Source organism: Sinocyclocheilus grahami, unplaced genomic scaffold (genome assembly GCF_001515645.1).
Source record: "Sinocyclocheilus grahami isolate Dianchi unplaced genomic scaffold, SAMN03320097.WGS_v1.1 scaffold1192.1, whole genome shotgun sequence".
Taxonomy (NCBI): domain Eukaryota; kingdom Metazoa; phylum Chordata; class Actinopteri; order Cypriniformes; family Cyprinidae; genus Sinocyclocheilus; species Sinocyclocheilus grahami.
Window position 1 is genome coordinate 230,345 of NW_015506371.1, and position 16,804 is coordinate 247,148.

Here is a 16,804-nt window from a genome sequence, read left to right on the forward strand (position 1 = left end):
CAACGCAATGCGTAAAAAGACAGTATAAGTCATTATAATCCGTAATTATGTCCCCACTGGATGCAACGAATGCCTCGTTTATAATGGGTTTTAATGTTTTTGAATCGTCGCTCCGGCCGGACAGGGCATCACAATATGGTAAGGGGCGTAACATTTCCATCACACGCTTGAGGTATTCGGCCAATCACAACGCAACGCTTTGTAAAAATCAACACGTTTCAGAAAGGCGGGGCATAGAGGAGAAACAATAATGTACAGTATGTGGAAAATAATGTTTTTTTTTCTTTAAACCGCATAAACACATTTCACTACACCAAATGCACAAAATAATGTTCTTTTTAACAGCATCATATGACCCCTTTAATTGTGCCAAACCTAAAAAAAAAAAAAAGTGTCAACTACCTATAGCTGCATTAATGGCCTCATTTTGGCTCCTATTTACCATGCCATGGGTAGGAGATTATTTTCTATCTTTTCAGCTAGCTATATCCAAGGGATAGCAAAAAGTACAAAATTTGACAAGATGAGAACGAGAGTCAGTATGATAATCCAGTGATGGGAAATTCTGATAACCGTGTATGGGCTAAAAGGGCCTGGGATAAAAAGCCCTTGATACATGTGCAGAATAATGTGGGTTTGTTGGGAGAAATGTGCAAAGTGGATCTATATCACAGATTTATTTATAAAGTATGCACACCATTGATGAATTTAAAACAAAATAATATCCTACATAAATCGGGATTAAATGCATATTATGAAATGACTGAAAGTAAAACACTCTGCGCCCAAATTGAGTCTTTAACATTTCTTTTAATACAAATAATGTCTCTCCATCAATAGTCAGTCTTCTGATTTTAACATAATTTTACATCTAACATTACAGAGACAAACACGTTTTCCTTGCATCCTAATCAAAAATTCGTGACTTTTTAATGTTTTTCAATGTGGGCCAAAGTTGACAAGTGGGTGAAGTTTCTGAGGACAACACTAGGGTTAAAACCCTGCCCTGTACTGGCAGCTCCCCCGTTTAAAGTCCGCGTATCTGCAATATTTTGTCATCATAAGGCAGTATTCAGATTCTCACGCAGGGTAGCTCGACTACGGTGTAATTTGAGCATTTATCATAAGCGGTCCGACAACGAAAGCCTGTTTATTTAACCTGAGGCTTTTCTAAATGCACACTAGAGAACGTGTATTTTACAGCAGCACGAATGCAGTATGCTGTAGTCCGGGTACCGCTTCTAGTCACTTCCTTGTCCTGCGGAGAGCATAAAGCAGTGACGTCGGCGGACCGGTCTGCAAGGTGGCTATAACGCCGCAGAGAGAAACCCACCCGTCCGCCCGACCCGGAGAAACGACCCGCGCCGGCGTGCGTGCGCGCACAGACCAGACACTTCATCGTGTCCGGCTCGACGTGTCACGCGCGCTGAATCTTAAAAATGTTTTGCTGTGGACCACGACGATAGGCTGGCGGTTACCAAGCGACGCTCGACCGGGAGAACAGCCGTTACCAGCTGCCCCACTGTGTCCGTGTGCGGTGCACCGGTGACCATGTCCTTGGTGAAGAGTGACGAGGATCAGCGATGGCTGCCAACGCACGTGCAGGTAACTGTGCTACGGGCCCGAGGGCTGCGCGCGAAGGGTAAACACGCTACCAGCGACGTTTACACCATCATCCAGCTGGGCAAAGAGAAATACTCCACCTGCGTGATGGAGAAGACTACGGACCCGGAATGGGGCGAGGAATGCGCGTTCGAGCTGCAGCCGGGGATCCTGGAGGAGGGAGGGCGAGACGCGTACCCACCCGGTAGTAGCGACCTGACCCTCACCGTTATGCACAGAGCTCTCATAGGACTGGATGTGTTTCTGGGCCAGGCTGTTATACCTGTGGACGAAGCCTTTCAGGAGCGGAAATGCATGAAAAATGAGTAAGTTTACTGTTTGGTATGTATTCGTTGTTGTCATTATTATTAGTGTCAGTCTAAAGGAGCAGTTGTGGCTTTTACTATGGCTCAAGGAATGAGAACGAATATTGTGCCATTAACCCAGTCGGATATGTCTTACTCGGAGTGCTGCAATGTGTTCCTCTGCAGTCACGCCCTCTTAAACGGGCCTGTATGTTGACAGAGGAAAGTAGGGGAATTTTTCTGTGCTGTTTCCCATATCTGTTCTTCAAGCCTCTCAGTGGTGTGCATCTTTCTCATCAAACACCCCTAATTCAACTCCTGAGCTCATTAGTAGAGGCTCCAGTACCTCAAATGGGTGTGTCCCATCTGGGAGACATCCAAAATGTGTAGTGTTGGGGGGGCCTCCAGTATCAGTGATGAGTAACACTTGTGTAGATGGTCTGTGTTTTTCATCTGTCTGATTCGGGTTGCTAAAATTGCTTACAAAGTATTGGATGTGTCATTGTTCATCTGTATGAGCCATTTAGCTTTGCTCTGTCACCTTTCTGATTATGTAAGACTAAGGCACAAGCAAGGCATTGGTCATGTGTTTTCTCTTTAAATGTATTTTTCTTTGTTCTTCACCAACACAGTCTCTTGGCAGTTCTATTTTACATTTCGGCTAGTTTGCATGAATTTGTACCGTTTCATTCATATGTTTTTGTACAATCTGCTTACACCCCAGTGATGGTCATGTTTAGATGGTGGATCTTCATGCTTGTTTGTTTCTAAAAATTGTATGTTTTCAAATACGAAATTGCTAGGTTTTCTCGTGAGATGAAGTTGACTTCATAGGTCCATCAATTAAGATCCATTACAAATTAGAGCATATACAAATAGGCTATCCAAATAACCTCTTCTTTAGGTTATACTATAATCTTAGTAACTCAAAGATGGTTAAGATAGAAGTTTACTAATAAAATAAAAGTACTGCACTGTTTAATTGCATTACCACTGCACCAACAATAGTTGGGCAGTTGACATGACCTGCATGTGATGTGCAACTCTGTTGCATCACAAACCATTTGAAAAAGCAGGGTTTTTTTATACTTACAAAAGTCATTTGTCAGATATTTAAATTAACTATTGAATGCAAAAATGTGCTTTAAAAATGGCCAAAATAAATAAATGGTGACCAGAGAACCAACGTTTTTGGTTTTGAATAAAATTTAATGTCCATGTTATTTCTCAGCTATGCCTCATATGAGTATTAAGATATTGTTCTCCAAAAGTAAACAAGAGTTTTTGAGTGATACCAGAAGCAGCTGTGGTGCTAGATAACAGAGATCAGAAGCTCAGAATAGCTCAAAATGGATATTTGATCAGACCAGTGGAGCATGACTTATTCATTTCTCATTCATCCTGAGACAAAAGTAAACATATTCTTATGTTTTACTGTAGCATGCAAAGGAAAGTGTTTCAAGATGTATTTTAACCTGCGTGTAGAGTGTTTGCATATATTTATGGGTCTGATTCTGAGGAAATATATTTTCCTTAGTAGTTGAGGCTCTATATCTAGACTCTGACTCTAGTTGTGAGAGGTTTATTCTCAGTACACGCCCCACTTCCTGTAGCAGGCAAGCAAATAAGAAATCATTTATTTGTATTATATAGAGACCCTTCAGTGCTGCTCTCTATAGCTCTTCTGGTATCACTTCTGTAGAGGCGTAACTGGAATTAATGTGTTTAACTTAAGTAAAGAAGTCTCTTTTTTTATGAGACAAGTGATACGCTGACAGGGTCAAGACTATAGGTAATATGAGACAATTACAATTATTTTGTAACCGTGCACTGTAGTGAAAGCCTACATAATCCACCCAATTAGTGCACTACACACAGGCATTAAATGGTAGCCTGAATGAGAACCTGTAACTCAAATCAATCAAATTTGAAGACAAATCACCATAAATAAGTCAAAATTGCTCACACTTCTTTTATATTTCCAGTAATCACCATTTGCACCATTTGTTCTTAAAGAAATAGTTCACCCAAAAATAAAAATGAGCTGAAAATTTTGAAGATATAGGCTAGATAAATTTGTTTCTTCATCGGAACAGATTTGGAGAAATGTATAATTTATTTCTTACAAACACGCAGCTTTTCGCTTCACAAGATGTTAATTAATGAACTGGAGTTGTGTGGATTACTTGTGGATTGTTGTGATGGTTCTATCAGCTGTTTGGACGCTCATTCTGACGGCACCCATTCACTGCAGAGGATCCATTGGTGAGCAAGTGATATAATGATCAGCAATTTTTTCATTTTTGGGTGAACTATCCCTTTTAAAGGTGCACTAAGCGATTGCTGCCAAACGATGTTGATATTTGAAAGCACCAAAACAAACACGCCCAGACCCAACAGGACCTCGCCCGTATTTTGATAACTCCGCCCCACATGTACGTACACAACCCTGGCAGTGACGATGGCAGATTCTGCTATGCCTGCCGGCCGCAGCATATTCAACCAAAAGAAGAAACAAGAAGAAACAAAGCAACCTAGGCGTCTGATTCCAGGCCTTCCCGCTCCTTAAGTTCTCTCCATTGCTGGAAAGCTGCTCCAAAATTTACACGGGTCCTACCTCTTGCCTGATTGTAACCCTTCTTTTTAATGCTTTGTTCCTCCCAAATTTTCCTCCCTTTTTTATTTTAAATCTGCCATCTCTCGCTATCTGTAGTCAATCTGCTAATATCCGTCCTGTGCACTCACTGAGTGCTCTCTTCTCCCTATCATTACTAGACACGGCCCTTACTGCTGTTTGGCAGCGAGTGTGTTTTGGGACTCGGTCTGACACTGTGGTCAAAAGCGTTTTTCAAATATTGCTTTGTGCACCTTTTAGGCAGAACATATAGCTAGTAGGCATTAAGCTCTCTCTCTGTAAAGTAATGCATAATCGCATAATAGGATGTTTTACCCTAAATGAGCCAATAGCTTCTTTCAAATACGTAAGCAGAAGTTGAAATGCTGTGAATTTCAGTTTATTCTTGGTTCTAATTTATTTATTCTTATTTATACCGTTAGTTCTGTCATGACAACTCTCTGAGGGATTGGCATGGTAATGTACATGACAATGTTAATGTATTTGGTCTTGGCAGAACGGATCTGCTACGCTGCTGCTGCTGAGGCGGCAGAGCAAGTACCGAGACTTGCTACTGCCAATACATCCACAACATGCTGCTGTGAGCATGTAAGAAATATTGCTGCTGCAAATATAACATACATGAAATAACCCCCATATAGCATACATGAATCACCTCGTAGCCGATCTATACAGGTGGAGCTGGGGAAGGTGAAGGGTTTCTGAAGCAAGCTGCAACTGCTACGGCAATCACTAGTCATATATTTGAATGTTGAGCAGCGAGCTCATTGGCTACTGATACAGGAGAGAACCAATCAGCTGTGCCATGTGATAATGTTGTCATTAGGTCAGATTGATTTAGACCTATCGGACTGCGCCATCTAGAGTTTCATGCCAGAACTCTGTATTAATTCTTATGTTTCTATTAAAATACAATACTGCTTGATCATGCATAACATAATAGGTATTTTTTTATATAATAACAGTACCTGTTTTGAAATGAATAAGTATAAATAAGTAAATAGTGACACACTTATACAAAAAAAAACAAAAATGGCATTTATTATTATGGTTGATTTGATTGACATACACAACACGAACTGATGCACACAGAGGCGAGTTGTTTAGGTTGGGTTCGTGTTCAAGAGCTGCAAACAAAGTAAAATGTAAACAAGTGTAAATGTCCACATGGTCATACTGTATATGTCTAAAGGACCAAAGTTAATCAGGTTAAATGAGCTTATTGATGCAGCTTTTTATTCCAACCATTACTCCTGGTCAGAGACTTCTGTAAATATCTAGTGTATATTTAGAGTAATGCTGGTCCCTGATGCACGTTCTCACAGGCTTTGACTCAAAGATGCTGTGTGTGTAAATACAAAAAGAAATTAAGTTACATTTTTAAGCTAAATATTTATTATTTCATGCTTTTTATTAATTATAATCCCCATTTGACATAAACTCAGTTATACATGGAAAAACACTTTAGCCTGGCTCAAAACTGATTTTTTTCAGAACTGCGTTCTGTCAATCACAGGTATGTAGCAGACCTCTACTCTCAATTTACTAAATACACTGAAGATTGACAGATTGAATATTTGCTGAATATGTTGCTTACTTATGTTACTCACTTCTTGGTACCTGGTGATTTCCAGAGTGCGTGTTGGTATCTCCCCTTGTTTGTGTAGGTGTGGTGAATCGTGTAGATGGATGAATCATGTAGTTAGTGTGTGGGTTGGTAAATTACCATAGTAAGACATAATGATTAGATCACTCTTGACTCTGCACTTCATGATTAAAGCATATAGTCAGATGGGAAACTGTCAGATTTTTCTATACCTGGCACGAAATGTGTGTTTCCATCTATTTACTGCATTTTTTTGAAAGGACCACAATGTGAAAGTGCCAGTTCTTTACAGCCCACATTTAACCACTCTGGGCAGGAGTCTGCTGCTCACCTCACATGAAATGATTGTAGTGCTGAATCTAGGTTATTTAGATTGATACTGGAACTAGTGGGTGTTTTGGGCTCGTTGGTTTGGCGTGGTTATCATAAAAGATGCTACAAAGAAAACAAACGGTGAAAACAAAAAGTTATCATTTGACTTGCTGACTAATTGCTTTTGAATCTTAAGCTGTTCAAAGACACAGAAAGTCACATTTTGTGCTTCAACCACCACGTTAAGTTCTTCACGCATAACTCTTTGAGTAAAGTTAGACAAAATATTCACTTACAAATTTTTATTTTAATAGGTTCATGTTGCTTTTCTATTTCTCAGTGGACCAGGCATTGTTTGAGCACACCATTGTACATAACTAAAAGTTTGAGTTCATTGAACATTTAGCCTAGACAATTTTTTTATTGTAATTTTTTTAGTATAATATTTGATACATCTGACTTTTATGACTCATGTAGTGATATAGTGGGAATATGGAGCTTAAAGGGTTAGTTCACCCAAAAATTTAAATTCTGTCATTAATTGTAATTACATAATTTTCATTTTTGGGTGAACTAACCCTTTAATGAGGAAAAAAACACCTCAGGTTTATTTAGAGACAGAAACTGGGCAAAATAAACCATGTTGTGCAGTTGCTAGTGGTTCAACGGATCACAAATCTAACGGTTCGGATCACATTACGGTTTTTGACCCATGGATCGGATCATTTTTCGGATCAGCAAGAAAAAAAAAATTTCAATTTAACTTGCTTACCATTTATTTACTTAAAGCAAAGTACTTCTTTGATGCCACAGCAAATACTACTAGATTAACTAAGAAAGTATAAACTTGATGAAAGAGACAAGAGAACAGCCAGTAAAAATAAGAACAAATACACAAATTACAAGCATAGATAAATACAACTGAATATGTTACAAATAAAATAAGGTTGGTAGTATTCAAATACAGAAATGTAATAATTAGGGAAAATAACACTGCATAGTGTTCACTGTATAAATTAAATATAGATTTTTATCACAGCTCTTTTGTTGTTTGATGATCATTAATGACAGCAGCAGTATTTATATGCCGCTGTCCCTTTAAGACCTGATGCACGGATCCGATAAAATTATACACATCACATACGATTTCTTTCTCAGCTGTTTTCATTCACTTGAGACATAACTGACTGCGTTTACCTGAATGATTGTCGAGATGGGTATTTTGTCATAATTTTATGTATATGTGTCTGTTCAGAGGATTCAGTTCGGTGTTCTCGCACCGTCTGAAACGTGTGTGCGTGTCTGATGTCTGTGCGGCTGTGTGAGCGAGTAACGAATCAAGTTCCCGTTCGCCTTTTCTCTCTTCTGGAATTGTTTAAAATTCGCTTGCTTGTGTAAATATGAACAAATGATAAACTTATACTCTATTATGGTTAGGGATTGCATTTAATCCGCGGATCACATGCGTGCCGAACCATGGGGCTTGGTCAGTACGGATCACGGATCAACTACGATCCGTTTAACCACTACTATCTTAACATTTAGGCCTGTATGTTTATATAAAGTTATCTATCAGGGTGAATCTCTCTGAACTGAAGAATTATCCAGGTCATGGTTCACCCCAAATTCAAAAGGCAAAAAAACAAAACAAAACCTACAGCAATGCAAAATAATAAGAATAGTAGTAATAATTGTTTAATATCAAAATTACTATTAAGTATTTTTGGTAGTTTTTCTTGTACTAAATTTATGTAGGAATTCAATGTTCTTATTTTACTTATTTAATCATGCATCTTTATTTGATTTTGTCAAAGAGTTTTTTTTCTCCGTATTTTGATTTTGGGATTTCTTCATGAAAGTACCCGTAGTATATATATTTCTCCTGCTCACGCTCCACACGTCCCGGCTTTCTGAATGTTCTCTTTCACACTATTATTATTTTCTGCAATATGTTATCAGATGGAAATTAGGCTTTAGAACTAAAGTGTGTATGGATGAGTGGTTTGCTAGCTATTATGTTAGATGGACTTCTTTAGAGCTATGAACTAGGTCTATATAGACTATTTTAAACCATGTCATTTTTGCAATGGCTTTGTATTCGATTACCACGATTTGAACAACTGAGGATAAATAAATACTGTCCAGCACAGGGCGTCAACCAGAGTGCGACCAGATGGCTGCACTTTGCTTTAATTTTTTCTGCCGGTGCGACAAAAATTTTTTTTGTGCGGTCGCACTGGCGCGAACACCGCATTGTTTAACATTGTTGCATATGAGAAACATCAAACGGCAAACTAAACTGAAAGCATAACGAAACCGCACGACTCGTTTGAACTGCGCAGCGCTTATAGAATGTAGAGCCTGGTTTATACTCGCCGCATCAGTAGGAGCGCGTATCAAAAATGACGCAAATATTGGTTTTCATGCTAAAGTAAAGTAAAAGACCGCTTCTTAAACCAAAGGTGAACATGTTGGTATTCTTGTGGGGAAAAAACATGCAAGCACTGTCACCGACAGCAAGTTTAGTTTTACTTTTCTTTTTGTTTTCATTTTGAAGAGCTTGTTATCTTTGCTGTTAACCCCACGTTATGCTGTGGAAACCAGAGTGCGACCAGATGGCTGCACTTTGCTTTAATTTTTTCTGCCGGTGCGACAATTTTTTGTGCGGTCGCACTGGCGCGAACACCGCATTGTTTAACATTGTTGCATATGAGAAACATCAAACGGCAAACTAAACTGAAAGCATAACGAAACCGCACGACTCGTTTGAACTGCGCAGCGCTTATAGAATGTAGAGCCTGGTTTATACTCGCCGCATCAGTAGGAGCGCGTATCAAAAATGACGCAAATATTGGTTTTCATGCTAAAGTAAAGTAAAAGACCGCTTCTTAAACCAAAGGTGAACATGTTGGTATTCTTGTGGGGAAAAAACATGCAAGCACTGTCACCGACAGCAAGTTTAGTTTTACTTTTCTTTTTGTTTTCATTTTGAAGAGCTTGTTATCTTTGCTGTTAACCCCACGTTATGCTGTGGAAGCTCTCTTTTTTATTTATTTGATTCCTCAGTGTTTGCTAAATGTTCTGTAATTTATTAGTCGGTATATTATATAGCATGCGGTTATGCCATGCCTCGTCTTATTCGTTTTTGTTAATAAACGTTTTGTAAGCTCGTTTGTCATTGTATCTTACTGTTTTATAGTTGTTATGCTTTTTAATTAAGAATAACAATGAATCCATCTTTTGTTTTAGTCTTAAAAAGTGAAATAGGTATAGATGTAAGCAAATCAGACAATTATCTTTTCTTGTAAAACGTGACACTAAGATCGTGAATTTGAAAGTGAAAGCACCCGAACCCTGGCTTATAACATAGCTAAAGAGAAACTCCCTTTAAAATTTAAATCACAAATAATACTGATGAAAAAGAAGGGGTTGAATGTTAATCACTTTCGTTTTCATATAACTATAAACTATGATAAAAGTTTATCAGCATGCATTGATTAATCCCTAAAAATAAAAATATTGCGACCAAATCATGTGCTGGTGTGTCCAACTGAGAAAGCTAGTCGCAAAAGAGCGACCAGTGGGAAGAATTAGTCTGGAGCCCTGAAGCATAACACACAGTTTCTCACGTGCGCACAGCAGCAAAGTGGTTTAGTTTTGTGTGAAAACATGGAGGAAAATCTGGGAGGTTTTAAAGAGTGACAAGGGAATTATACAAATGAATATATGGATGAATTAATTATATGAATGTACCTCTGAATATTCTGACTGTCTTGAGAAAATATTTGATGGCATTTTGTTTTTGTCTTCGCTCCATGTACACTCTTAAATATAAAGGTGCTTCATGATGCCATAGAAGAACCTTTTTGTCTAAATGGTTCCATTAAGAACCTTTAACATCTGAAGAACCTTTCTGTTTCACAAAAGCTTCTTTGTGGTGAAAGAAGGTTCTTCAGATTACAAAAAGGTTAAGAAAGTGATGGTTCTTTAAAGAACCTTTGACTGAATGGTTCTTTGTGGAACCAAAAATGGTTCTTCTATGGCATCCCTGTGAAGAACCTTTAGAAGCACCTTTAGAAGCACCTTTATTTTTAAGAGTGTAATACGTAATAAAGTAGTGTTTTAAGCGCAATGCTGCTTTGTCCTTGGAGGTTATGGGAAACAGCTCAAATTCTACTGTTCCAAACACTACAGAGAGTGGATTTACAGAGAGTTACATTTACATTCAGCCTGGGTGCAGTTTTTGTCTGGGCCAAAAAATGGACCGAATTTGCATGCCCTGCAGTAAATTTTGACCGGTTGATGAAAAATGAGAAGCTTATTTTGCTTAATACATATAATCATTTATTAATCAATTATCATTTTGACATTACACTTTTCTTTATTTAAAAGCTGAAATGTGAGGTTTACCATTTATGAAACTTTTTCAAAGCTTTATTTGAACAATTACATTAGATATTTGAACATGCTATTAGATAAACTGTTGTCAGTCATGTTGTCATTTAAAATCCAGACATCATTGGCAATGTTATTGTTTTAGTTATGCAAACAAAAACTAATTTTATTCATTCAGTTGTTTGTTGAATTTAAATGTAAAACTTTGTGAAATGATTCGTGTGTCAGTACTTTTTGAACATTTCCAGCACATTTTAACAATACCGTGATAATACTGATAACCGTGATAATTTTGGTCACTATAATCGTGATTAGAAATTTGCATACGTTACATCCCTAAGTGGGCATAATAGTATTCATCTGTTGCAAATAAATTAGTGGTTGGTCAATGGAACTATGCATGAATTAAAAAAAATTATAGAGAAAATATATGCTTTTAAAGACTATAAAAGGCATAATGAGAAGACACCAACAGTGATTAGACATTAAAAAAATAAGGAGTGAAGGTACTTAATTATGCTTGCACATTTATAATCGACAAGAGCGTTCATTTTTGGATGAAGTGGCTTTGCTCTGTGTTTAGGGTGAGAGTATCGGAGAGGGCTGTAGATATATGCTTCGTCCTGGATAGAGAATGTTTGATTTCCTCCTGTTAGAGTTTGTGATGATGCTGGTGATCTTAGATACTTTGCCATGAAGATCACAAGGCTTATATATTTTTCTGTTTGTGTATGTGTGAATATATGTGTTTCCCAGATGCACTGATTGCTTTTTAATCTGCTTTGGAATCAGAACACAAAAATTACCCCCATTTTAAACCATACTCCAATGAGACTGTGTGCATGTGTAATATTGTTTGTTTTTTAATTCATTTTTGTATTTTTGTTTATTTTACTAATTTTGTGGAAGTAATTGAATGGAAATGAAGTTAAAACTGAAGTAATAACTGTTCATCAAACCTATACTTGTGTCTGCAACTCTGCATATTAAACTTTAACAGGAGGAACTATTTTAATGTTAGACGTTCATGTATTACCTTTACTAATTGCAATACATAATATAAAATATTAGTGCTGTGTTCAAAATATCGATCCGACGATGTATCGTCACAGAGATTTGACGATACGAGTATCGATACAGCTGGCCCTGTATCGATACTGTGGCACGTGTGCAGCAGTGGACCACGCTTAATTTTACAACGTTTAAAATTTTGTAGAAAAGTGCGAAGTTTCTAAAAAAGACTGAATAGAGCATCTGTTAATAATCTGGCCGCAGAGGAACACAACGGGGTTGCCTGATATAAAGAGACGTAATCCCCAAAACAGAGCTTTACACTTGCGCAATACAGAAATATCTGCTTAACGTGCTACTGATCTTTGTCAACCTGGCAACCCTGTGCTCATGCGCTCTCTCTCCACTGGATAAACGTGCTTGCTTTCTGAAAACACCGCTTAGCTTGCAGTTTAGCTATCTTCACTTCAAGTCTATTCTCAGAAAAGTGTTTCACACAAATGCTGGCACAGACGTGCATGTTCGGCTAGAGTCGCTTTGAACTCGTGCATCTTCGGAAGCGGAGCTGAGCGGAAAGTTACAAAAAATGTTGTGCACACCTCCACGCGAAACGATGTGAAAATTCAGTGCAGTCATGTATCGTGATACGTATCGTATCGTGGCCTCTGTATCGTGATACGTATCGTATTGTGACTTTGCTGGTGATACACAGCCCTATAAAATATATATGCAAAACACATCCCATTGACACTTGAATGTGATGCTACCATGGCAACATAAAGCACTGGAATAATGCCAAATGTATTTATTAGTAAATGTGAATAATTAATGGACATTTATGTGTGGGTGGATCCGCCTGTTCATCTGTTAATTGGTTAATTGTTTTCTTTTAATGTGTTGGCAAAGGGCTGTTTAAACAGCCAAGTTTGTAACGATAAGAAAATTGTATTACTAATATGTGTGTGTGTGTGTGTGTGTGTGTGTGTGCAGTGCACGCTGTCGGGTGAAGTGTCTAGAAAAGCAATAATGCTGATGGAAGAAGGCTGACCTTCTTGTCCCAGCTCTGCTTTTGTCAGCATGTGTGAGTTTGTGTGTGAATTTGTTTGTTTACATAAAAATAATAATAATAAAAAAAAACTGAGTATCAGGAAATCCTCCATTTAATTTAGCAGTAAGCCCATTTGCATTGTGATCTAAGTTCAAACATAAAGTTTGTGTATTTTTACTTGTTAGAAAATGAGAACTGTATGTGTGGATGTGAATGTAGAGGAGAGGGCACTTGGCAAACCCTAGCAGCGTCAGATCAATAAATCTATTCTTCAGTCTTCAGTAGACTGACTTAGGGTTGGGCGATGTCTACCAAATTGGCATCAGACGATGTCTACAGACTACAGTGAAACATCGCGATTGATGATGGCATCGGGGGAGGGGTGGGATGGGGTGATAGCAGTTCGCTATGGCCGTTTGCCAAAACATTGAAATCAATTATCATTAAAAACGTAACATTCTTATCTTCCACTAGATATTTTCAGCTTCATTTTTCAATTTTTCCATCTTGTGCACAGCCTCGTCCACACAGCTTTCAAATACACCCATATACATGTAGGCCTATGTATTGTATTTAAGAAATCTATATATATATTAGGGCTGGTAAGTGATTAATCAAATTTTTAATCTAATTAATTACATGATGTGGCGATTAATCTAATTAATCGCAAATTAAAAGCACATCAAATTTGGCTGAAAAATTACTCCCAAAAGATCATTTAAAGTGTTTAAATTGTTGTGTAAAGCATCAAACAGACATTACAAAAAGTAGCTTCAGCAAGAAATATTTTGTTTGATAAAATTTATTACATATACTCTTTTCGACCATGAGGGTGAGTAAATGATGACACAATTGTCACTTTTGGGTGGGTGAACTACACCTTTAATAATTTATTTTATTAATTTTATTATAATTACTATGGAAATATGAAATATTTCTTTAATGAAATGATACTCTAAACAATAGGCCTAAACTAAAACTGCCAGTAGGTGGTGGTAAATGTCTTAATTATTAAGTCATCGAGTAATTTATTCATTCATTCGATTCTTCAAATGGCTGATTCATTCAGGAGTGAAGTAAATGGTTCTTTAAGAATGGTCCATTGAATCATTAGGCTTGTTCGACTTGAAGCAGATCATCATCATCAGATCGATCGGTGTGTGACATCAAAGCCTATGTATTGTATTTAAGAAATCTATATATATATTAGGGCTGGTAAGTGATTAATCAAATTTTTAATCTAATTAATTACATGATGTGGCGATTAATTAATCTAATTAATCGCAAATTAAAAGCACATCAAATTTGGCTGAAAAATTACTCCCAAAAGATCATTTAAAGTGTTTAAATTGTTGTGTAAAGCATCAAACAGACATTACAAAAAGTAGCTTCAGCAAGAAATATTTTGTTTGATAAAATTTATTACATATACTCTTTTCGACCATGAGGGTGAGTAAATGATGACACAATTGTCACTTTTGGGTGGGTGAACTACACCTTTAATAATTTATTTTATTAATTTTATTATAATTACTATGGAAATATGAAATATTTCTTTAATGAAATGATACTCTAAATAATAAACTAAAACTGCCAGTAGGTGGTGGTAAATGTCTTAATTATTAAGTCATCGAGTAATTTATTCATTCATTCGATTCTTCAAATGGCTGATTCATTCAGGAGTGAAGTAAATGGTTCTTTAAGAATGGTCCATTGAATCATTAGGCTTGTTCGACTTGAAGCAGATCATCATCATCAGATCGATCGGTGTGTGACATCAAAGTACCGCAAGAGCTATAGAGAGCAGACTTTTGATGCTTTTGAATCGCTCTCATGGTATTTTGATGTCATACACCGATCAGTCTGTGCAGCGCCGCTTCAAATCCAACACACCTATGGCCAATGGTTGAACGCGCCAAATGGTTCAGCCAGGATATAACCCCCCCCCAATAATCAAAACTAGCAAGCGATTTAATTATTTAAATTAAAAATATTTAATGCTGAATTAGAACATTCTGTCAAACTATAGCTTATAAGTGCCTAAATAATATAAAATACACGATGTTACTTTATTGCACCAACTTTTTGTAGATAATAGCACAAAAGTACAACAGTCACAAAAATAAATATATAAGCAAACAAACAAATAAATAAACCTTATAAGGGAGCATGACCCAGGACTCTACTAGAACAGTGCACACTTCAGCCCCCCCCAATGTTCAAGCCAAAACTACGCCCTTGGGTTCACCCAATTCATTCAAAACGTGCATTAAGAAATGAAATGCCGCTGTGTGTTGCTCGGAGACGAACAATTCTGCTTTGTCTTTATATTTTCATTGGCAAAATTGAGCAAAACAGAAAACATTTCGTCTAAAATAACACTATTAACTTCTTACTTACTGAACTGTTGTATAAGATTAGTATCACATTTGCACTCGTGTGATATTGCACTTAGCCTATTGCTCGTGTGATATTGCTTAACTATATGATGTAAATATGAGACAAAAACTCAAACGGGCATTTTTGTCCCATATCTTGAATTCTAGGGACGTTCTAACTATGTTCTCTGGGCTCCATCACGCGGTGAGTTGTTGCCCTAGCTGCCTCATATTTGTCATCAATCAGCTGTGTGAAATATCAGATAACCCACATAGGTCTGGGGTGGGGTAAGTGCGTTAATAATTTTAACCGTAATTAATTAATGCGTTAAATTACTAGCCCTAATATTTATTTATTTAATATTTTATTTGTTAGGGACAGATACAATAAACATAGATGAAAATGTAAAAAACAATCATCCCATGCATGTACCATAGTGCTTGTAGCCGAAACTAATTTGCAACACTTGTCCCTAGGAGGGCTTTTATAAATTACAATTACAATAAACAAGTAATGCACAAATTTATAATATAAATACACTAAACATGACTACAGGTTTGTTGATGTATCAACCAAGATTTCGTGGCCTTCTTAAAAAAAAAAAAAATTTACAGTAGATTTTAAATAGTCAGGCAATGAATTCCAAAACTTTACACCTTTCACTGAGAGAACAGTCTGAGCAAATTATGTTTTACAATGTATAACTTTACAGTTTCCACTAGAAGCCGCTCTAGTGGATCTACTGCTTCCCTGCAATCTCTCGAAAAATGTACATAAAGGCATAGGAGCAAGACCATTTAAACATTTAAACACAAACTTTACATGATGAAAAAAGACAAAGTGAGCAAAGCTCAAAATCTTGTATTTCCTTAGGATCTGACAATGATGGTATCTTATTTGCTTTCTATCTAAAATTTTCAAAGCTCTATTGTAAAGACATTTAACCTGATTAATTATAGATTGATTTGTCTGAGACCAAATGGCTAATCCATATGCCATGTGTGATAATATCATTGAATTTAAAAACAAAAAAGTATGATCATATGTTAAACAATTTCTTATTATTCTAAAGCTGGTAAGATTTGCTTTAATCATTTTACGCAACTTTTTAACATGACTTTTAAAATTTAACTGAGAATCTAAAATCATACCAAGATATTTTTCTTCTGATACTTGTTCTATAATCTCATCTTTAATTCTAATGTTTAATGATTCTGTTACTGGTAATTTTCTTATTGAAAAGCATATGGAATTTGTCTTTTTAGTATTTAAAGTTAAAAAAGAGGCATCAAGCCAAGCTGACACTTTCTCTAAATTTCTTGTCGACTTTTTTTCAATTTCCATACAGTTCCTACCAGATACGTAGACAACCGTGTCATCAGCATACATTTGAAGAATCGCATCAGGACACACTTCTGGAAGATCATTAATATAAATGCTAAAAAGAATCGGACCCAAAATTGTTCCCTGAGGAATTCCTATATCAATATTATGAGGAACTGACTTAAAAT

At 36.8% G+C, this 16,804-nt stretch overlaps 1 protein-coding gene across 2 annotated transcripts in view; it reads left to right on the forward strand.

The window, feature by feature from the left end:
• The first annotated feature begins 1,018 nt into the window (after positions 1-1,018).
• The window catches only part of rab11fip5a (RAB11 family interacting protein 5a (class I)), a 30,599-nt gene continuing 14,813 nt past the window's right edge, over positions 1,019-16,804 (forward strand). The window contains exon 1 of one of the 2 annotated variants that reach the window (XM_016253616.1): positions 1,019-1,928. In XM_016253616.1, the coding sequence (XP_016109102.1) occupies positions 1,552-1,928 (377 nt within the window). In that variant the 5' untranslated portion in view covers positions 1,019-1,551. The remainder of the gene's footprint in view (positions 1,929-16,804) is intronic. The other variant, XM_016253617.1, reaches the window with a different exon arrangement.